At 39.0% G+C, this 24664-nt stretch overlaps 1 protein-coding gene across 5 annotated transcripts in view; it reads right to left on the bottom strand.

The window, feature by feature from the left end:
• The window catches only part of TFAP2D (transcription factor AP-2 delta), a 54111-nt gene that overhangs the window by 15184 nt on the left and 14263 nt on the right, over positions 1-24664 (bottom strand). For all 5 annotated transcript variants that reach the window (XM_071807133.1, XM_065836002.2, XM_071807132.1 and 2 more), the window contains 4 exons: positions 19064-19229; positions 16191-16309; positions 9325-9466; positions 1820-1933 (listed from right to left, as the gene is read on the bottom strand). In XM_071807133.1, coding sequence (XP_071663234.1) covers positions 1820-1933; positions 9325-9466; positions 16191-16309; positions 19064-19229 — 541 coding nt within the window. The remainder of the gene's footprint in view (positions 1-1819; positions 1934-9324; positions 9467-16190; positions 16310-19063; positions 19230-24664) is intronic.

The following is a 24664-nucleotide window of genomic DNA, read 5'->3' as shown; positions in this document are numbered from 1 at the left end:
CCCATGAGGTCAGTGGCTTAAGATCCAGCCCTAACAAGGTTGGATTTCTCTAAATCTTATTACATTATTTATACCACAGGTAAGGCACCTAACAGGTCTGCAATAAGGGTTGGTGCTTCCCTAAATTCTCAAGCTATATATATATTAATGAGATATATATATATGTACCACTCTGCCTAGGAATAGTTTGAGACAGTGCTAGTTTGACCAGGCCACAAAACCCCAGGAATTCTACAAGAAAACAGCACAGGCAGCCAATATACACCTGTGCCCTGGCATGACTTGTATTTACTAATATCAATATAACTTTTCTGCAGAAAGATACTCCAAAATGTATTGAAAAGGGAGAAAACCTGAATAAAGCATACATAATCCTACCCTGGTTCAGGTAATGCACAAGGGTTGCTGCAATGAATGTAAAGGTCTATAGAATTGTCTGTTCATAGCATTGAGTTTTCTGTATTCAGGTCAGATGGACATCTCAGAGAGAAGCTGCACAAACACAATTTTATCAGGGGTGTAGAAGAGCCTCTGGTTTTTGCGTATCTGGTGAAGTTGTGCAAAACTCAGCAGTTTTCAGTCTCACTGCAGCTCCTTTGAAGATTTCCTGTTTTATGCTTTGTATAAACTTTGAGTTTAGAGTTTGAGCAAACCCAGCAGTTCTGATCCCTTCATGGGGACTATCCTGTACTTCAGGTTGGACACATGTTTACAGATCTTGATGAATTGGCACTCAGTGGAAAAACTTCAGAGAGAAGTGTGATATTGAAGATTTAAAACAGAGGAAATGGGAGATTCTGCTTTAATTTGACCTGTGCCAGTCTATGAACCCTGGTCTTAATTATTAACATTGAGCAGGTAACAATGCGAGCAAGTGGAGCACATAACTCTACACTTACTAGCTGTTGAGTAATTTATTCCTAAAGAAAACTCCCTTTACCCCAAGGTAGTGGAGGATGGATTCCACTATAGGTATCAAACATTGTAGCTCTTCTAAAAGTCTTTCATTATCTTAGAAATTATTCTAATAATAGAGATTTGTGTGATTTCTCTGAATTTTTCTGGTCATTAAAAAATCCCTTAGACTTTCTGACATCGTATGGCACAGGCATATACATATATGAATAAAATACCGATACTTCATGTTGTGGTTTCTTTACCTTACACCAATAAATTAAATATTGTTATGGCATAGGTCCATAAATTGAGTATAAATGTATTAGCGATCTCTGGCTCTTTGGTCTGAGCAAACTTGCATTTTCCCAGGCCTTTCGAAGGTGTTGTTCATGAATGACTCCAGTGAGACTGTTGCAGTGGACAGTCTGCTTTGAGACAAGTCTACTTTGGAGGCCAAAGAGTTAATACGGTCATGGTAAGATGATGTCAAATGGTCTCAGTAGGACAGAGGAGACTCTGGAACTATTTAGTTAATTGGTAAGGATGCAGCCTAACTGTTCCTCCTGTTATTACTACTTTGATTTATCTATATTGTTACTTTGGACCATTCACTTTGTCTGTTGGTTGGATTGTGATTTGGCTCGCATCTAGTGCAAGGCAACTGTGTGGCCAGATGCAGAGATTTGACCAGCAGATGTAGAAAATTACTTATTCAAAAGCAGATCGTGGTCCCAGAAGCAGGGTGAATGCAACTAGCCTGAACTACATTGCTGGACAAACATGCTTTCAATAGGCATAGGTAACAGAAAGATTATGGACATTATAGTCCTCTAGGTAAGGGAACAAACACCATTATAAAATCATATGCAATCTTTATCAAAATAATGGATTTTAGTTAATCCTTCCTCTTTCAGAATCATACCTGAAATGTGTTAAATGTCTCTGGATGTCGAGGTCTAATATTGGAGTCGGTCTGGAAGATCCGAGGGGCGATCTGTCTTGACTTAGAAGGTCTTGGAATTCTTTACATATTTGTCTAAAAGGAAAGTGGAAATCCTTAAATAAGACAGGTGTAATTCTTTCCATAAAGGTGATTCTCCTAACACTGTCACCTTATCCTGAGTCATCTAATTCACAACAGAAATGCTTAGCAGAGGCATTGTTAAAGAAATGAAAGAAAAACTAGTTCTCCTCTTGCCTCCCTACCCCAAATTCTTGGAGCCAGCAACATACAGAATCTTTTGAAGATTAGTTAGTTCCCCTCTGAAACCATTTTAGCACTCACATATTAAAATGCAATTTTTCTACTGAATTGTAATCAGTTTGTCAGTGTTAAGTCTGTCTTAGCTCACCTACATTAGAAGGAAGGTTTGTGGTTAAAAAAAATGATGAAATAGCATGAAACATGTCTGAAGACTGTAAATACACCACTACTTGTATATTTGCTAGTGTGCCCTGGTTTATCTGCATGTAGAAGTCCTGATCATTCTGGCCTTGCCTTCTTGACCTCCAACTCTTTAGACAAATGGAACACCAGGAGTTGTGAAGGAATATGCTGCCTCTACTCTCCTAGTTTTCATTTTTGTCCATACTCTGCTTCCTTGTAGACTCCCACAAGTCTGCCCAGAGTGAGAATCCAGTCCAGCAGCAGCAATTTAAATTTCTGATTGAAACATTCATTGAATTGTTTTACAGTTCTACCATGCATCAGGCAGCGTAAAGTAGACGTCTATAACAGTCTAGATGACATGTATCCTAACAGTTCTTCTTTCTCTCCAAAGACTATAGGAGGAGCTCATTGGCTTACTCAGCTGTCAGGGTCTACACAACAGACAGGCAAGTGAGGCAAAACCCATCATCTCCACTTTTTCTCAAGGACGGTTTCCTGGGCAACACACAGTTTCAGTAGGTAGAACCAGGAATCTGAGTTCAGCACCTTGGAATGGGAACTCAAGGTCTGTTTCTGTTTTGCTTGGTCTCCCATCAGCGTAATAGCCCAATGTTTTTGGAAAGGATGGATGAACTTGCTGTCTTCCCTCTCCCTCTGCTTCTCAGGATGCCTCAGCACCTGGGGGTTAAAAATATCCCCTGGGATACCTCTGTATAGGACCTAAGACTAGGAGACACCTGAAAAAAAGGTCTTTTCATTGTTGTGATATTGTTGTATTGGGCCATTTTGCAAATTAGTCTAGGAATATTCTAAAAATGTACTTTTTAAAAATTTAACCAAAGCAGCTCCATTTAGGGAATGGCCTCAGAAAAGTACTATCTGAACCATAGATGGATAAAGATGTAACTTATTCTCAACTGCTTTATGATACAGTTAATTAAAAAAAGGAGAGAGGTCTGGATCATACTCTCAGGGCTTCTCCAAATGAGCATATCATTCTCCATTGACTTTGGCCAGAATTATGACAATTAAGGTTTTTTTTTTTGAAGCATCTTCCTCTGAAGTGCCCAGGCGACCATCTACTCTGTCAAAGGAGATGAGTCCAGAGAAAGATAATCAGAGGACACTGATTTTTCCTACTGTTTACTGCTTTCTTATACTTTCAACTCTTAACCAAAGCTTGTTTCACTCCCATCTTGCCCTTGCTGCCACTTATGTTCAGTGCTACATATGGGCTACACAGATCAATTATCTCTTCTTCCGTGATAATTGTCAGATAAGGCTCTGATTCTTCAGTGTCTAGACTAGGGTGTCAAACTCATATTCACTGGGCGCCATGTTCTCATATCCCCGTGTAAATTGTCACCATCTCATAAGATCTGTGTTGTCATGCTCTTCTAGCCTTCTAAACAGGGTGGCTTCCTGAGAATGGGCCCTGGTGTGGGCTGTTTCCCAAAAGATCCTCAGAAGACATTTGTGAGAGTTCAAGGAGCCATTCTAACACTTTAATAATACGGACAATTGCAATCTGATGACTCGATGTGTGCATGGTTTACTCTGTTAGTATAGATAGAATCACTGTGCCTGGGCCCAGTTTCTAACACTAAAGAGCATCTCTGTGGTCCACGATTTCTGTTAGAAGACTCTTTGCTCATCTGGTCCTAGATAAAATTTGAGTTCTTCATTATCACCTTGTGACTGCTGTCCTTTTGGACAGGGACATAATGAAAAATAAGTGGCTAAACTCATCATCATAGTCTTTAGAAGGTCCTCCATTGCCCAGTTACATGCAAAAAAACTACACTAATCTGTTTTTACCCTTCATCATATCACTGTTCTGCAAGTTTTGGACATAAACTTTGGATACTGCAGCTCCCTCATAACTAACAGAAGAGGAGATGCAGACCTCCTGCTGCGCTGCTGGACTTCATCCAGGCCTGATTTCTGTAAACGCTTATCATCTGTATGGACCCAGACACCAATTGCTTCAGAAGACAGCATCGTCTTAGCCTTTCAGGCAAAGAGAAGTATTCAGCAAAAATGTATGTAAATGCAGCATACAGTTTTAATGAATCAGGTCCTTAGAGGAAAAACAGTTCCTTTCAACAACTGAACACAGTCAGTCATTTTGGCTTCTAAACAATCTGCTATCCCCAGTTGGCCCTGTCAGCACTGCTCTTTTCTCCTTCCTCCAACCTTTACTTTCTACCTGTTGAAAAAGTTCATCTTAAAAGTTCTTACATTTTGACAAAGGAAACTGTCAGAACCAAGTGTGCAATTAAGTTTCCTTCTATCTTCACATGTCAGAAGTCTTTACTGAGCGTTGGCAGATTGAAAGAAAGGAAAAAAACTTTTTTATTATACATGAAAACCTGTAAAAGGCAGTAACCTACTTTTTCCAAGGGGATTTCTAGGCAAAGTGGTGTCTCAGAGCCTCTACTACCAATGAGACATCACCTGGAGTAGTGACAGGAAGAGGGACTGACAGATATTTGCTGACTTGGACTGTGACTTTGAAAAAGGAAAGAAAGGTGGTTATGTTATCTTAGGGACAACAGATTCATAAAAAAAAGAAAAAAAGTCCTAACCACTTGCAAAGGAGATACCTAATGATTTGGGATAGATGGTCAGATGTTCCAGCAGATGATCAGGCAAAGATAAAAAATTCTGTCCTGGATCAGAACAAGAGTCCCTCCAGTCTATGATCCTATTGCTAGCAGTGGCCAAAGCAAATGTCCTGTGGTGAGCACGAGAGTGGGGCAAATATGTGCCCATGAGTCTGATCTATTCCAAACATGGCAGAGTTGCCAGGCACCTGAAGATCAGATATCAGAGAGGTGTTCAACAGGTCCTGTGCATCCAGTCTCAGAGTTACTTTTACCGAAAACTAGCAAATTGAGCACACAGTGTAATTAGCCAGGTGTTGATTACTCTGCACTGGCTGCAAGCAACCCCACAATAAAATTGATATTCACACTATTCTGGTTTTTTTTCTGTGTAAATGTGTGTGTATCTGTACCTCTGTCTCATGTGGAAGGCCTTGTGCTGTAATAGTCTGTGGTGGTTCCTATAGGAAAGTGTGCCTCTCTTTCAAGTGGAATTATTGACGTAGCCTTCAGCATGTCTGCATGTGCAACCTGGTGTAAAACAGGGTCTCCCACACCTCTGCAGGTTGAACTAACCATGCTTAAAGACCCTCCAAAACCAGGTCGCAACTATTTTTTCCTTTTATTATTATTTTTTAAGTTAATTTTTTATTTGTGTGTGCATTGCATAGTCATGTCCTGAATCCTTCCCAAACAGTCTAGCATTAACAAGACAGTATCAGCACCCTTTGGTCAGAATTATGACAATTCAGTCTTTTTTTTTGAAGCACCTTGCTCTGGAGCATCCAGGCAACCATCTACTCTGTCAAAGGACGTGAGTGTAGAGAAAGATAATCATAGGAGACTGGCTTTTCCTACTGTTTACTGCTTTCTTATCCTTTCAACTCTTAACCAAAGCTTGCTTCACTCCCATCCTGCCCTTGCTGTCACTTGTGTTCAGTGCTACATATGGGCTACACATATCAATCATCTCTTCTTCCATGATAATTGTCAGATAAGGTTCTGATTCTCCATTGTCTAGACCAGGAGTGTAAAACTCATATTCACTGGGTGCCACATCAGCCTCATGGCTGCCTTCAAAGGACCAAATGTAATTTTAGGACTGTATAATTGTAGAAGTAATAGGTGAAAATGAGTTTGACACCCCTAGTCTAGACCATCAAATTGTTAGAATAAACCATGGCACCATCTTGTTGCATCAACTAATACTGTCCTAGGCAGGTCCTGAGTTAGCAAATGTGAGAGAACATTTCCAAGAGGCAGTTTTGGAAGATCAGGTAGTTTAACACAGTATGTTCCATGCCTTGATAGAAAATCGTCCTGATTTCAATCACTGTATTACTTTCAACATAGCCTCAGACCAGCTAGGGCTGAGCAGGGCAATGAAGAGAGTGCTACCTCAAGCTTAGTGACCTCCATGTGTTAAAGAAGGCTATTGGCATCTAAAGTAGCCTTCACTAACCCATGGACCACAGTTCTGTGTATGGCAGCTGAATTACTTCCACTCAGGGTGGCTATATTACTTGATTATAAATTATAGATGCCCCTAATAACACTGTAAGCTTCTACTGGACACCAAACACTTTTGAACTGTAGACATTAAGGGCTCTGTTTAGTTACCCACACATAGATATATGGTACCCAAGACATCCATAGTTACTGTCAGATACAACCCAGTGAAAAAAAGAGACCTGTCTCCTTCTGGAGCAGCACCTGGTAACTAAGCTGGATAACCCAGTTCATCTCAAATGTCAGTAGATGCCTATGTTTGAGCAACTGAATCCAGCCACTGAAGCTGGATGTCTGAATACAGAATGGAGCTGCATCTGTATACTAGGAATTGTGGAATTGTTACTTTTGTTTTTTCTCCTTATTTTTCCTCAAGAGCCCACATATGGAAGATCTCACCAGTTCTACCAAAAGCACACCTCTGTGGGCTTCTAGCTGTGTCCCAGGGTGGACAGTGACAAACACGCACAGACAGTGGTACTCCATTTCTTTCCATAAGCAAAGCTTGCAATGAGTGATTTTATCACTCTGGAATTTCAGTGTCATTTTTGGTGACAGCATAACATTCCACTTTTTTTTCTTGTGTCTGAACTCACAAATGCATGAGGCCAGACAGTTGTGAAATTACTGAAATTACAAATCTAGAGCTTATATATGCCTACTGAATAACTGAAACTCTTGACAAATGACTGGAGTACCTATTATGAGATACTTGGAAGCATGGCTGGGAAATACCATGCAAATATTAGGATGTCATGGACGAGTGTGTCTTGTAGTATCTGGACAGGACTGGTCTGTGACTCACCGTTCTCCTTCCAGGCAGGAGAGGGCAGTAATAGCACACACATTGACCCATCTGTCCCTGTAAGCATCCTGACTGCAAGAGGATATAGCCTATCCTTGTATTATCGACAGACAGCTCTGATAAATTTACTGCTGCTTTTTACTGATGGAAGAGGGGAAAACGTAATTTTGTTCCTTACAAGTGCACGATAACAGCCTACAAGCCCAAAGTTCATGGGGGCTAAGAGTAATGCATGCTCACAACTCTCCACTTTGGTAGTAAGGGAGGATGAGAAAGTAGGCATGAAATGGTGAGGAAGATTAGTGAGACCTTTAGGTGTCTCTCAGTTGGACAGCCTTTGGACTTCACAGTTACCCACTGATTGTTACAACTGGCATGTACTGATAAGGACAATAACATAAGATTTACAGCCCATCATATGCTGCAAACTGTTAGTGTTTACCAATCAAATTTACAATAATGTAAATCCTTCTGCCACCGAATAATATACCATTTGGGCCAAGCTGCCAAAGAAAAGCCTTTTGTTTGCAGACCTTAGATACTGTGTGTACTGTTTTCCAATCAAAGGGGACCCACGAACCTGAGTCATTTCTCCCGCTCACACATACCTGAGGACGGCACATGATATACAACCCATGGTGATCTCTCCTTAGAGCCAGGAAAGAAGGCGGAAGATTTGTATCATTATGTTTGAGGAACATTTTAGAAATGGGGCAAATCCTCCAGCTGGGGCAAATTAGAATCTTACCTCTTGCCCAGCAGTACATTCAGTTCATACTTAGTTGGAGGGGTAGATTATTAGTGGTCTATGCAACCATGGGGAGATACAACTTGCAGAGAGGAGCTGCTTCTTGCCAGCTGGTTTATTCTCATGTCACTGAAACCCCTTGGGCCCTTAAAACAATGTGGATGTAGGTAAGATCATATCCCACTTATATCAATCCTTTTCATCTATAAGAGACTTAGGACAATGATGTGTGAGGTCTCTCATCACCTTCACAACCAGCGAATGTCCCCTGAGGCACATGGTGCTTTGCTTATCACCCCAGGGAAGGATCACAGGCTAGATTCATGGGAATCACAAGCTTGAGATGTTTCAATGCATGTTGTCATTTGAGTCATCTTCAGGAAGGTGGAAGAGCTCTGAATACAAGAGGGACACCAAGACCAAAAATAGACAAAGTAGGAGGACACTGGGGTACAAAGGACAATCCTGTTCCTGATCAACCTTTTCACCTATTGCAGGGTGATTCCTCTCTGTTTATTATATCCTGGCCTGGAGGATTTCTAAACATTTCCTGCACTGGGATGTTGGTTTGAGAGCTTAGGTTTTTGGCCTCATCTCTGCTGAAGTCTCCCTGTATAACACTGCAGTAAGTGCAGGGAGAGTATGAATATGTTCAAGATTGCTCCATGCAGGCATACCACACACCTAGTGTAGGTCTATTTTGCTCCATAGAGACTATTTTTTCCTGTTTCCCATGGCTCATGAAGGCAAATTCCTTCCTCATTAAGGCTAATTAACCTAGATGAAACATTATCCTAACATAATGTTACTGCTCCAGGGAGGTGAGTGGCTTGTTTAGAGCAAAGTCAGATGTTTCTGTGTGTCTTTAATGGCTTTAGCAAAGTTCCCCTGTACATTGCTCCAGTGTCTTTGACGTCAGGGGAGCTCCTGCAATTCATATCTAGAGAGCATCTGTCCCTTTGCAAGCCAGCTCTCTCTCAGCAGACTAATGATAAGTATCTCGCGGTAACTAGTACTTCAATGTAAGTTTAAATCTCCTGCCCACACACAAGCAGGAGACAAAGCCAGTCTCTGTCCTGTAGATCTTATCAATGTCACTTCCTCTCATCCAAACCATCTGAGATGATGTATGTGCCTCCTAAACCACAAGCAATGACACCATAGCCACTGAAACCTCACTGCAGTAAATAAAGTTCCTTTTACAGCATCTTTAAAGAGGATTGCTCTTGCTTGCTGTCAGCGAGCACTGTTGTGATAGCAGCTACGGCAATTCCAGCTCTGTACTCCCACTCCTCCCTCCTCCATTCCCCAGATCCAAAATGGAGAAGTGGCAGACAGATTTCTTTCTCCATTTCTCCTTCCTTCTTACTTTGTCGCTAGGATCATCTTTTTCCTCGCTGTCTGCTCTTTCTGTTCCATGTGCTGTCTGGCGATGTGCTCTCCTACTGCCTTGGCAGGGAACTCTGTTTCACAGGTGTAGCCAAAATCTCTGGCCAAATGTAATGCTTCCCCTGTGGGCAAACAAAATTGGTCAGTTAGTTTTTAGGGTTATTATTACTACTACTGTTACGATTATGCCTACAGAATTTCTTCCACTCTTAACAAAAATATAATAATACAATAACAAGTCACTTTTGTAGACACTCAATCCCAATCTCAGTTATGGATTTCAGCCCATTTAGCCTGATCACGTTTAGCCATCACATGGTGCCAGCCAGAAGACAAGGAGGTTACTCCTCTCATTACAAAATATTAGTCAAGAAACTTGTGTTTAGCTTCCTCCAGTACCCAGCAGTGAGTACTGGGCAGCTGCTCAGGTTTTGTAAGCCTAGTCCATCATTGATATTTAAGGCATAGAAATGAGAGAAAGGTAAGAATATATCGCTCTGAAGATCTAAGATCCAGCCTTTGGTGCTCTATTTCTCTATCTCTAAAAGAAGAATATCCTTCTACCCCAGGAGAGAGTTGTGGTGATAACATACACTTCAACATATTTGCTTAGGGGTTAAACCAGTAGGCACAATACAAGTGCCCCACACACTAAAGATGAGCAGACCCCGAAGTAGAGTACAAGAAACTATCCTGTTTCCAAAAAGATTTCAATCAAAAGTGAACAGACAAAATAAAAAGGGATGACAAAGAAGATTGCAGTTGCTTCTTTATAAGTGGGGAAATCAAGGCAAAGGGAGTACATGGCTTGACTAGGCTTTATGAGGAGTCTATGACTGAGCAACTCTCTACCTTACTACGGAGACTGGACACCTTAACTCAACTCCATGATGGGTGCCAAATACCTCTGGAAGAACCTGTCCCTCTCTGTTAGTTTAGAGAACCCAGAAATTTATTTTAAGGTTTACTGAACATTCTGGCCTGTGTACTGTGACTCTGACAACCTTGGTGTGTGATTTCTCTGATCAAACACAGCTGCCTGGAATGTGAACATCTGTGCCTAAGTTAGTTTTTCCCTGGTGGGAAATAGGCACTTCCAGATGACACTTACTTTCATCTCATCATAGAAGGTAGAAATAGGTCAGTTACCAGAAGTGCATGTTGAAGCACATCTGCATGAGTAAGAGATGTACTCCAGAATAGTTTTGGGGTTAAGGTGTTTTTTGTTTGTTTGTTTGTTTGTTTTTCTTTTTATTTATTTTTATTTTTTTTTTTTTCAGAGTTGTGTATTTGCTTGCCATCATGAGAGGTGGCATTAGGCCCTGGGTCTTTGGAGAGTAGAATGATGCTCCAGGTGAACAGGAAGGATACAGGACCTGTACTGCTTCCTTTTAAGAACATGTGCAAAGGAATTCCTCTGATTCAATGTTAGTATTGACATCTGACCTAATACTTTCAAGTCAGTGGAAACAAGCTTGAATTTGGAGCATGTATCGCACCATGCTAAAGCAGAAGGCAAAAGTGGATCAGAGAAGTTATAGAAAAGTCAAGGTTAGAAGGGAACTCAGGACATTACATGCTGTTGAAAGCATGGCCTTAGAGTAGGTTATTAATGGATTTCTCAAGCCTAGTTTTGAACATTTCCAGCTATGGAGATTCTACAACTCCTATGAGGAACCTAATCAAATGCTCAACTCTTAATTTAATTTAATTGTTAATCACCCAGAATTGACTACTGACTACAATGAAACATGAGAGGACAGATAAAACTACAACAGAGATGATGAGATTAATCCCATCCCCAGCAAGACTGAGACTGCTCTGCACAGCCCTGGCCAAACCCACAAGGATGGAAACTTCCAGTAGTCCTGTGGCAGAAGGACCCATGTGCACTGACCTCTATTTTATGCACTGTCTCCCATTCTATCATTAGGGTTTTAACCAGAAAAACACGTGTTGTTTCCACAAGCAAATACTTTGTTGTGTGTTTATCTGACCCAATTGGATTCGGGTACTAGTAAAATACATGCACTACTCCCAGGGAATTAGTTTGCTGACACCAGTCAACAACAACCTTCACAGTTGTAACCGATTTTATATGCAAAAAAATGAAGATTATACTAAAAATCATCTGTGTTATTTGGATTTTTTAAACATGATTTTGAGTATACCTAAAAAGAATAAGAAATTAACAAGTAACCGTTATCTCTGAGTTGAAAGGAGAAATGGCTTCCACATAATTTGCAGCTTCTGGTAAAATAAAATAACTTTCAGAGAAATTAAAATGGATTTTAATTTTATGTTGACAGTGGGTCAGAACGAACAAATACAGCTGACTGCCAGTTTTGTATTAAGAACATCTATCCCAGACTTCTTCATGGACGAGAAAGGGTACAAATTTACATCATATCTTCTAAATTTCTGTAGGGGTGCTTCAAAATTTCTATTTCAGCTATACTTTCATTCTTTCTTAAATAAAGACTTAACAGGTAACTCAGTTGCAGAAGAGCACTATGCTTTGTTTTTAACAAAAGTCCATTAAAACATCTGATATGTTTGTTTTCATGCCAGCATGGAAAGAAGATAAAAGTCAAACCCTTTCAAGCTGACATCAGGTGGAGTTACCATTCTCCAGACAGCTCTGTTCTGGTCCCAGTCAGACCCAAGTAACAAAACAAGTAATGTAGTCAGCAAACAATTTAAGCATTTAGCCATTAGAAAAGTCTTGGTTTCTTCAAGACAGCAAAACTTTATGTGATGAAATGTAGGCATTTAATTAGCATGGTCAACAACAAATTAATTGAACTTTGTATGTTTTCACTTACTGTCAAAAAAAAAAAGGCAATGAAAATATGCATTGTCATTCAAACTTATCTTTACAAAGATGGTGTATATTGTTTACTAGAGTAGAGAAAATTATAATAAACTGTTTTAATGATCCAAGAAAATTATACATAAGTATAAAACTTGTCCATTTTACCTGGAGCTGGGATTGTGATTGTGATTAAATACTGATGGCATATGAAGAGATAAAATCACAAGCAAAAAGATACAAAATTACCTATCTGCTTGTGCATATAGATAGATAAAAACATAGATACAAATGTACCTATTGTGTGTTGTGATATAATTAATTAAAAATGTGTTAATTTTTTTTTTCTGGAAATGGAAAGCTGATGTATACTGTGAATGCATATTAGAACCACACATTTATTCATATAAACATGCACTTCCATATGATATAAGGAGTGGGCATTCTAAATTACATCAAATTCTAAATAAAAACACAAATCTGGACATGAAAACACCCTGCAGAACATGATTTCTCATATCTCATTGTTGAGCAAAGATATAATTTTGAACCTGGACCAAATCATGATGTGGTATTTTGAAGTGAGTTGTGATATACTTCTATACATATTATCTTATGTTATCCTCAGTGAGTAGAGGTCCCTTGTATTACTGTTCAGTAGGAAATAAGTCTGTGTGGTGGGGGAATGTAGTTTGTACAAAATGTCTTTAATATGTTCTTTGTTTTTTAAATCACAATTTGGACATTTATTCCAGGAGATAATGTGGAAGTGTTGGAAATGTCGACGAAATGACTCTTTTCCTTCTTCTGTCTAGTTATCATTTATATCAGGGAGGAGTCATACTAAAGATAAAAAATTCTAAAATCCATGACTTCTATAACTAGTGGTCTTGTTTCAATCTAAAATCAAGTTTTCCTTCTGCAGAGACGAAGAATGGGCATCACTGACTGTCTTCTTCAATCCAGCACACGACTTTACAACTATAGGCAGCGCTGTCTTTCCTGTATAATTTAACAATTGACTATAGAGCTTTGCATGATGGAAAAGGACAGTTGCTGAAGCTGAATTGACAGAGACAGCTCTGGAAATCCTCAGTGGAGAGACCAGCCTGTTTTACCTTGACAGGCTTCTGTGGGCAGGTGCAAGGAGCAGTGTGGGTGTCTCCTGAGTCTAGCAAGAGTGAGAGATGCTCCTATGCGGAGTGAAGGCAGAAGCTGTGTCCCAGGAGAGGGACACTCGGCCATCTGAACCTCCCACTCTCTCCTCGGTTTCACCTCCTCCGGATGCTTTACCCAGTCAAAGTGCTATGCAGAGGGAGGAGGGACAGACAAGAGGTGGAAGGAAAATTTGAGGGTTTTTTATTCTATTTGTAGGGTAAGAAAGGAGGAGGAACAAGTGGGAGGATATTTAAACAAAGGTGGATGGGGGAGAAGCATGACAGTTGATATCAGGGTGAAAAAAGTAATCACTGACCTATTTTTCTCAATTATTTTGGTCCCTAAGCAACAAATGAAGTTGATTCTATATCTGGTAAATTTAGTGTCTTAGTTAGGTTTGGCAGGAAAACAAATTATAGATTTTTTATCTCTCCTCTTCTCATGTCCTTTCTTGCTCCTACTGGGGAGGCTTTTGATTCGTTTGAGCCAGCAATAAGGGTTAGCCTAGGCAATGCTGGTGTTTAATGGAGGAGCCTTTATTGTATTAACTAAAACACAGGAATTTTCCTTTTAGAGCTGATAAGAAAAATGACCTTTCCCTTCATCGAAACTAGGCACTAGAGGGCATCCCTCACCTACAGGTTGCACAAAGCTGTGTCCCATGCTGCTGTGGAGAGTCTTGCAATGCTAAGTACATTCTCCCAGTCTGTCTTTCCACCCATTGGATCGATTTATGTGATGACAACATAAAGATCAGAAGCCATCTGTCAGACAGTTCCTATTCTGAGGCCCGAAAGTCCCTACCAAAGACACTAAAGATGCATCTCAATCAAAACAAGAAAAATAGTGAACACTCCGCAGCCATGTTGAACCCCAAAATAAGAAAGTTTGCAGAAAACAAGAGGCCACAGAATAATTTTCATAAAGTCTTTAGTAATAATAAAGTTAGAACCATCTAAGGTAATAAAGAGTGACACAATCCAGGGTCCTTATCAGAAGTCCACACAGTGCACCTGATGCTTAGGAATTTAATAAGACTAACAAATCATGTCAATTTGTGTATTGACATCACAGAGAAAAAAAAAAAAACAATGCTGTTTTCTTCATGTTTTCTCCTCTAAAACCTGGAATAACCCTGTGTCTTTCCATTTCTGCCTCTTCCAGTAGCAGGAGCCATTAAGGGATGAGTTTCCTTGCAGAAACCCTGCTACAAATTAGTATCCCTTGGGAGTAATATCTGCACATACAGAGAGAGGAGAGTTTATACCACAAAGAATTCAACAAGCACTGCCAAGTTTGTCCAAGTATTGGTTACATGGACAAAAAATGAACTTTATTTTGTTTTCCATTGGAATGTTAATGGACATGGTGGTGCCTTTCTCAAAAATTCCAGTGGACAAAGTTCATTATTCAAATGTCCAGGCAAACAGGTTTCTGACAAAGTGAGCTCAGTCTCCTTGATGTATACCTTTTAGGACTCACATTAAGGCAGTCCAAGAACAAAAGCAGCACCATAGACTTGGTAATAGGCTTGTTATTGACTTTGAGGCAAGCACAGCTCCATCCCTGGGAAAAAAAAAAATAATCTAATTCTGACTTACAGTAAAGGTATTTTGCCGTCAATGCCAGGTCAGCAATCTCAGTCTCTTCTAATGAGTGAGTAACTAGCCACATAGCTCTGTTTATTCTTCCCTGGAAGACCCAAGATGCATGAAGGACTGCAAGGATAGGAACAGCCTTTAATCCTCTAAGCTGGAGGAGAAAACTCCCTGTAAATCCATTATGGTTTTCTGTTTATTACAAGCAGGTGTGATGTGGACAAACCTGAATTTCAGAGCAGTTTCATTGTAGTTCTGTGTGCTCAGCAGCCCCTGAAGACCTTAGTCCCTCCTTGTAGATGGTGAAAAACATCCATTGTTGTGAATTCAGCACTATTTCTCCATCCTTTGGGATATTAAAAATCTCACTGGACAAGGTCATGAGCAACTTCTAATTGACCCTGCTTTGAGTAGGAGGGTCAGACTAGAAAATCGCCAGATGTCTCTTCTAGTCTCAACCTTTCTGTAATTCTATGATTCTGTGGTAATATGGGCTGAGACCTCAGCCTAATGCCTAGATCTGTATGGACCTTTCAGGTTACGATCCTACAAGGTGTTGACCTTTAAGATGAGCTGGGTGCTCTCAGCATCAAGGAGGAAGGATCTGAAATTCCCAGAGCTGTTACTCACAGCCAGACAACAAACTGAGTACTTAGTGGATTCACCAAGAATAGAAGAGATTCAGGTAGAGTTTCTTCCCTTTGCCTGAGGGGTTTGAACCTGCATCTCCCAGCTGAAGGTTTGAAGAGCCCAGCAGTATTTGGTGAATGATATTTAAACAACAAATAAAGGCCAAGAAAGTATCTCCTGGGCCTGTCTAGAGTTTGTCTGAAAACAGATTTCACTCATTTATGTGTGGGGGGAAAGTCTTGTCTAAATATTATGCTTTCTTATGGGGAAAAAAAATATCACATTTTTGGATCAGCTCCAGGAAATTCACAAGTTAAAAAAAAAAGGATAAACAAACCTACTTACAGAGTTGGTATAAGACATTCATCTCTCTCAAAAGAACACTTGGATCATCGATTTGTAAGTCAGATCCCAGCACAGAAAGCACAGATCAATGATGAGGAAAGTGCAAGACCAAACCACTTGCTGGGAGCCAAGACATCTCTGAGTGAACTTCCATTTTGCCACTCATTCTTTCTGTGGCTTTAGGCAAGTCGGTTTTCCTCTTAGTACAAAATACAGATTATGATATTTAACACTGTGACTGAAACGTATACAAGGAAACATTTTAATTATGTTTATGTTATATTGCAATATTATAAACCCTACCTTCTACCAAGGAAGTCAAGAGTGTGACATTTGCTGCTTTTCTTCTTCCTGCAGGCAAATTCAGTCCCAGTCTGTCTAATTTTTCTCTCAAGCAGCGTCCTCCATTCTTCGATTTTGCTCTATCATGAGAGAACAGTAGGAGAGAGAAACTTGTCTTAATTCTGCACATTTTTCTTCCCATCTTGAGTCTAGAAATTGTACACACCTTATTGACAAATGTGTGAAGTAATACCTACACTAATGGGATCAGTGGAAAATCATTCAGAGGTGTATTCTTTCCTGATTGCACTCTGAGAGTCTTTTACGCTGTTTTTTTGACAAACTTAGACATTTTAATGTCTGTCACACGACCATGGGATCTTCACACAGCTTCCCACCTAGTGGAACTCATGGTCCTGATTTGGGCAATGAATTGCAATGACTGAATGTAAACATCGACAGTGCAGGTACTTATATCTGATTTAGCAACCCCAGGCTTCAAAGACAATTGATATAAACACACACTTCTAGAATGATATTAAGCAGATGTCTAGAATGACAGAACTTTACCCGTCTCTCTCATCTGACTATAAAGAAAGCCAGATGGCCACTCAAATGGAGACATCTACGTGGAACCCAGCCCTAGCTAAAATTTATGTAGATACCTGGGTACTTAGAAATGTAGTCTGCAAAACCCAGTACTTACAAGGAAGAAGGATACAGCAATAACAAATCTTGAACTTAAATCCCAGCTATCCTTGGTTATCTATGCCCCTATACCAAATGTCTACATTACTTTGTTCACACAAAATGGTTCTTGGTGGACCCCACACCTGCTTTTCTGCACTTCCTCAATGTTTGCAATATTTGAAACATATCTGCTTACGCAGCAGATGTAGGTTCAATTTCTTGCTCAGCCTGAGGGAATTTTAACCTGTGTCTTTCGGATGAATGCAGCAGCCAACTGACAGTGAATAACTAATGTTAAAATGCTTAAACAATGAATAGAGCAGTGACTGGAACCCAGATCTCTTGCATCCCAAATGAATGACCTGGTCATTAGATAACAGAGTCATCATTACAGTTACACTTTTGTTTTTGTCCAACAAATATTTAATTAGCCCCAAATTAGATTAAGGAACCATCAGCTTAGAATAAACAATCACTGAGTGTTAAGCATGCCTAACTAGATATTTTGAGGTGCCAGTTGAAGTTCCTTTAGGCAGAGGAAGAAACCAAACTTGGAATACCACCATTTGGATGGTCATTTTTATACACTAAGAGATAGCACAACTTCAACCAGGTTGTGTATCAGGAAATGTCTTCTGAGAACACTTTATTGTGAAGAAAAGCTAGTTGGGAAAATACCTAGGCAGTGACTGCTGACAGGATGCAAAACAAACCCTGTCAGATCTCAGACAAACCATGAAAGAGATTGGGTTTTGCTACATGCATCTCTGCTGGTCATCTACAGAGCATTTGAGTGTGTTCTCTAGTTGTGACACCTACAGATATAGACTGTCCAAATCTATTCATTTACACTCTCTGCCTCATAAAACAGAATTAGTGCATCCAAACTGCTGCCTGGGAGTAGTCCCTGGCTTTTGTTAACTCCTGAACTGTGATCACGGTTTATTTGGAAGAGTGATTTTTGGTGTGGGTCAAATACTTATGGTGATCATTCCAGTATTTTAACAGAGGATATAAATGAGTCCACATGTTCAGGCTGATACCACTGCACTCTTAATGGCTTGCACTGGTATTGATGAAGTCTGTGGTATTTTAAATGAATATTTCTGTGACTATTAGCTGAAAGCCTCTCCAGGGTGAAGCAATAACAGAGGGCAATACTTGTGGATGTAGATTTAGGATTTCAATGTCTATAGAGGCAGTTAAATAGGACTTACACCCCAAAAACAACTTTACAATCTATAGTTCTTACTCTGCAAGATGACTCGAGACAGCTCTTCAACTACTACATATCTTAGAATAACGCAGGTTGGTTAAAATGACTTTCAGTATGAGTATCCGTGTGGCCTTCAGTGACAGCAGTGAAATAGCCTATGACTTTACAGCTAGTTTTGATCAAAGGGCATTCAAGTAGCTTATGTTATCTAAGTTGATGCCTCAGGGACATTGCGACTTCCATATGCCTGGCTGAATTACAGTTGTCTCCTTCTTTTCCACTTGCAATGTGAGGCACAGTCTGCCACATTCCTCCTCTCTGCTGCTGCTCCCTGTAGGTGTCTACACCGGTCAGTGAAGGGTCAGAGACAAAATTGTACCTAATTACTTGCTTTTACTCCAGTGTCTCACAATGAGTAAAATAAAACCGATGTTCTCTATCTCTTTTGTACTTGAAAGGCAAACAAGAGGGAACAGGAGGAAAAGGCATCCCTACACCTCCATGTTTTAGTTTTTTGATGAGTGAGGGCTGTAACTACACTTGTTAAAACTATTTACTTTGAGATTATTTCTAAATGAGAAGTCAGATTTGTAGCTCTGGTGAAAATTTCCACACATTTCAGGTTTGTTTTTGGTTTTGTTTTTGTTTGTATTGTTTGTTTGTTTGTTTTTCAAAACAATGCAAAAGAACATCTATCTATCTCTGACGGGTAACTGAACTGAGGGGAAAAAAAACCCCAATCAGTTCACTGAAAAATGTAAACTTTCTCTGAAAAATGTAAACACCACAATCTTTGTTTTTGTCATTTACCAAAATTTTCCCTAGAGACAGTGTTCACTGACAATTCATCTCCTTTTTCCCAAATTGCGACCACTTGTCCAAGTGGGGAAGTAGAACAAAACCTATTTGCAGGAAAAAAAAAAAAAACAACAAACACAACAGAAATTACAACACTGTCTAGGACTTGATAGTCTCACCTTCAACTTACCTTCTCAAAATACCTCCTAAGAGGGAAGCATTGAGGCATTCTGGTGGTGAAAGGCGCCTCTTCACCTCTGCAATGGTCACTTTGTACTTGGAAGTGGAGCTGAGTAGAGATAAGCGACCGGGAACAGAGCAGAACAGGTCGGTGGGGTTAACAACACAGGTGCCACCTACAAACCAAAAAGCACGTTAGAGCAGGGGAAACCTCATATTCCATGTTTTGATAAATTCAGTCGTGAAGAACAATTCTGTTGTTTATTTGTGGTTGGTTTTGTTGGTTTTGTTTGGGTTTTCAGAGTATTTTGGGGTGGTGGTTTTAGCTTTTGTTTTGTTTTCAATTATTGCATCATGTTGCTTTGAGAAAGATGAACAGATTGAAATTTCAGTCATGGAAAAGTGAACTAATAGATCTGATGGGCTTTACAGTCAAATTAGATCATTATGGATACCTCATTTGATTGCAAAGTCATCAAAAATTATTTATTGTCGGCCTTGTATCTAGCATGATTAATAACATAAGATTAAACCAGATTTTAAAACATGGAGTTGGTGAAAAATTCAGGACATTTATTCTGATGAGAAATGTACATTTTAACTCACACAACAGTGTTTAGGATAACGAAGATGCAACAGCACTATAAGTTTGCAGTGATTTGCAGCCAGAATGGTTTTCCACACCTCTGAACTCTCATATGCTCCTTCTAAAGTCAGGTCAAATCCTCAGCTGATGTTAATGATTGAATTCTATTGAGCTACACCAGTTTATGTCAGGTTAGTTCTGGAATTGTTTATTTCTTGAAAGTGGCAATTACTTAGTCTGGGTCTAAAACTGCTGAATGATCACCAAACCTTTCAATGGAGACTGTAATCAATAACTCCTCAGGCAAAATTGAGCTTTTAACTAAAAGTTAATATGTGGGAGAAAAACAGAGCAAACTTTCTCTGCAACTGGTCCAAGAGGATTCCACGAATTCCCAGGAAAAAAAGCAAAACAAAACAACACACACAAAAAACTTAAGAAGTAACACATTATACCACCAAGTGCAAAGCACTTTTCTTTGACCTGCCTTCTCCAACCTGACTACAATGAAAAAATTCTGTGGAAGAAATAAATCTTACCACTGCATGCACAATTCTTCCCTGGAGGAAAGATGAGAAAAAAGAATGAGCTGCATGTGACAGTGATATAAAATACTATATAATTCAATGCGCTACTAGAAGGAGTTCAGGTGGTTTCTGTGAGGATAATGATATAAAAGCCTTACAGCAGAATGAATCTGTGCTCATCATTAGTGTTTCAAGTAAAGATACTGTATTTTTAAAATTACCACAATTTTTTTTAATTTTTTAATTTCCTGTGAACATCCAAATCATTTTTATACTGCAAGAACTCACTTTATCATGCTTAAAAATTTTAGTTTGTAATCTGAATTCTGTAATGTGAATAGAATAGAATAGAATAGAATAGAATAGAATAGAATAGAATAGAATAGAATAGAATAGAATAGAATAGAATAGAATAGAATAGAAATCATTATTTTTAAAAGCATTTTAGACAAAATCCTAACACCTTCACTATCTTATCCCACACATAATCCCTCTTAAAATTAAGGTGACTATGCATGTTCCAGTTGTAGCAGAGACAGAGGAATATAACTGAAGGATGAAATTTCATTAAGGGCAGACTATTACTCGCGTACATAAGGCAAACAGAATTTCTTTCCAAATATTTCAGCTCTTGAAGGTATATTTAAACATTTGTGCTGACAGCAAAACCAGAAAAGAACATCTCTTGGTATAAATCCCAGATGGGTGAGATCCTGACTCAGTACAGCGGGATATCTTATGATTTTTCTAATTATGCTACAGGATAGATATTAGTGTCCATTTCTCAGACAGAATATAGAGACAAATCATGCATCACCAAACATATAGACACATCAAGCACACTTATGTGCATTTGTGCACAGCTCAAAGCTACAGTTCATGAGCTCATATGCTCAAATACAGAAATCTGATGCCACATGCCAGAAATGTTTTGGGTTTTTTTTGTTGCTGTTGTTGTTTTGGTGTTTTCTTTTGTTTTTCATATCTGACGCAGGGCTACACAGAGACTTATAAATATTTTCAATCAACATTTTCAAACTTCTGGCTTGTTAGGTACATTTGTGAAGAGTGTTAACATGAAGTAGATTTGTTTGTTTGTCATCTTCTGTCACACAAAACATATACACGTGTACATATATATGTGTCAAAAAAACAGTAGCAATGTGTACATATTTATTTACTTGAATAAGTCTGTAATTTTTATAATGAGACTGTACTGAAATCAGTGTCATATTAAAGTTTATCTTCTTGACAGGTTAAGCCAGCATGGGCACCATTTATGTAAGATAAATAATTGTTCCTTAAATTCAAAAACCTGTTACCCTGCAGCTGTTCCTACCCTAACCAGAATTTGCTCCAACATTTCTTATTACTATTTAGTAGAAGTTTGTTTACAGTGTAAAAGTGTTTAAAAATATCATGCCTGTGTAACAAGATCTTAAACACAGCAATTCCAGGTAAGGTAGGTATGGGTTAAAAGTAGAGGAAAACAACAAGTCTAAGTAATTTGCTTTCCAGAAACATGGAGAGCAAGTTTCAAATTACAAGAAGGTAAAATCTGTTGCATATAATTATTTCAATATATTAATAATTCATTGACACAGCAACAGAGAGCTGTGTGGTGCTTTCTAGACGAAACTATATCTTTACCACAAACTGTGTGCAGTTTTGAAGGCATGGATCTCCTACCATAAACACCACCTTGGAGAGGGAATGGATGAAGTCCTGGCCTTTACATCAAGTGGTAAACAGAAAAAAGGATAACAGTAAACAAAGGAAGGGCTGTTGGGAAGAGAAACCAAAGGTTAAGTGCAACCACACTAAAAGACGAAGGATTAAGTTTCTTGCCAAACACATCCACTTTGTGTATTTCTTCCCCCATATTATGATTAGAGTGGAGACATGATTTTATGAAGAAGTGCAGCTCAATAAGGAGAGGACAAGGTATGTTTTAAGTTGTGCTGAACAGCAGTGGCAATAACCAACTTTTCTTTCCCATTAACTCGATGTTGCTGCAGGTGCTGTTGTAAAAGTCAGTGCTTGTTCAACTGTCAAGGTGATCTTCTCTTAACAAGGTATTTGAGAGGTGGGATGCTAACAGACACCAGATGAAGAAGCAGAAGAAAATTAAAAAAAAAAAAATGGAATGGAAATAATGCCTTTCCATGAGCCTAGCAGTTCAACCTGGAGATCCCTACTGCTCTTAGCAGCTTTTATTTGCTTTAGAAAACTTTACAGACTGTCTTCTGGTGCCAGGATACATAAGATACCATCAGCAGCTCATCAGATGAAGAACCCCACACGTAGTCACGGCAAAATAATAAGCCCATCAGTGTACATAAAGAAGGGAAACCTGTGGCTGTTGCTCCCTGACTAGTTACCCACCCCATCAGTCCCAATGCAAGGCTAGGAAAAAGAAAATGAGAGCAGCCAGAAGGTGAGATAACTGGTAGGATCATCCAGCAGATTGCCTCAGCAACTTCATGCTCCAAGTACCATGTGAAATGGGTCTGTGAATGTTAAAAAGACTCTTTTTGGGACAACTGTTTATTTGCACGGAGAAGTGATTACGTGGCCTGATCTGAAGTCGTCTGTTACCATAAGGTACTGTGTTAGAGATGACTGTAAGTGGTGGCAGTTGTGCTGTTGCAGCCACGGACGTCTAAAGGCACAAGCAAGAAGGTTTAGATAAATGGAAAAATATATTTTATATAGCAACTGATAGATTTCAGGGAAAAAAAAAAAGCAAAAAAAAAAGCTTTCAGGCACACAAATCCTTCTTCAGGGCTTCTCTTTTATCCAACTCTATTCAATTACTTCTTTCTTCATGACACAGTTTTACTCTCTGATCTGTCATCTTCATGTTGATTTCAAGAAATACAATTGTTCGAAAGGAAAAGGATAGGAAAGGAAGATATATACTTTGTGCAGCAGACCCCATTTAGGTGAAAGACCTGGGGTCCAGTATTGCCACATACTAGATCATCTCAGCTACTGAATCACCTCGGGAGATTACTGTCAAGGGATCTGAGGGTGAAGAGTAACAAAAGACTATGTTCATTTTTGCTAGCTTACTTTTGAGGCTCAATCCTTTTCCTTCTATCTGAGTGGTTCATACTCACTACAATGTACTCCTTTGTGTGAACTGTGCTTTCACTTTTTTTTTTTCCCCAAACCCAGGATGAACAAAAGTTAGGCTATGTGATACTGCAAAAGGTAGTAATAGTAAATATTGTGAGAATATTTTCCCTTCCTTATTCCTGCCTCCCCATTAAATAGCACAAATGACTGCAAAATGCCAACACAAGCTGATGATGGGTTGTGTAGATGACAGCAGAAAGAACAACAGAACCATACTCTAACCCAACAGTCTTGTCAACACAGTTGAAGTCCCAATAATGCACAATGCAAAAAGAGCTTGGTGTGTTTTGATTGTAGGTCTCCCTTTGTATAGATGAAGAAGACAATAGGGTGGCTGGAATGAGATAATTTATTCTGATTTAGTTATGCGCTTGGGCATCTGCTGAAATGTAAGTCTCCCTGACGCCCTCAGAATTTAAGTATTCATGCATCTTTTCGTTGACAAAATCTGTATTCTCATGTGTTATGGTTTTCTCAAGTATTCTCTCACTTTATTAGAAATGAGAGAGAGACATATTAGTTGATGTCACTGAATGATTTTTACACTTTAAACACAAATATTTTTTAAGATGCATGTCTGTAATTTTGTACAGTTACATCCTTACACTCTGTAAGGTCACTTCTTATTTGTTAATTATAACAGCTGCAATACGATGAGTATCTTATATTCATTCAAAAAGAGGTTCTCCCTTTTTCCAAGATATTCACTCATAAATGTAATGCAGTTATGGAAGGAAACATTGTAATATACTGGTGAAAACAGCACAGAAATTCTGTGACAACAGTGCAGAAGTACTGTTTATTTTGTTTTTCAGGATATATGTATGTTCATGTGCTTGTGTACATTATAAATGTAAGCATGCATGAGTGCCTGCAGATTAATCTTTTATAAAATATTAATAACATGCTATGCTTTTTATTAGTCTATTATTTATATCTACAGGTGTTGTTACTAGGAGTCTCCAGTTTATAGTATATTTTCTACTCTGTTCTGAAATTCTGGCAAGTTTGCAGTATGTTACAAAATGAAGACATGAAAATCTACCTCTCGTCAGCTTTCTTTTTCCCTTGAAAGCCGCAAATTTAAGCAAGCAGTTAACTGTATAGAGTTTATCAGTATTATTTAATCCCATGTTCAGTTCCCAAAGGTCCATAAGCAATTTAAAATCTTATCCAAATTATCCTCACATGACCCAGTCAGAAATCTCAGGAACTAAATATTCAAAATTCTAAAACTCATTTACATTTGTCAGGAAAAAATACTAAGTACTGTTTTTTTTTTTTTCCCTAGGTTTTGTTGTTGTTGTTTCACTAACATGTACAAACTTTGCATAGTGTAAGTAGTCGTGTAAACCAG

This window comes from Patagioenas fasciata, chromosome 3, assembly GCF_037038585.1.
Source record: "Patagioenas fasciata isolate bPatFas1 chromosome 3, bPatFas1.hap1, whole genome shotgun sequence".
Lineage (NCBI taxonomy): Eukaryota > Metazoa > Chordata > Aves > Columbiformes > Columbidae > Patagioenas > Patagioenas fasciata.
This window is presented reverse-complemented; position numbering and strand designations above follow the sequence as displayed.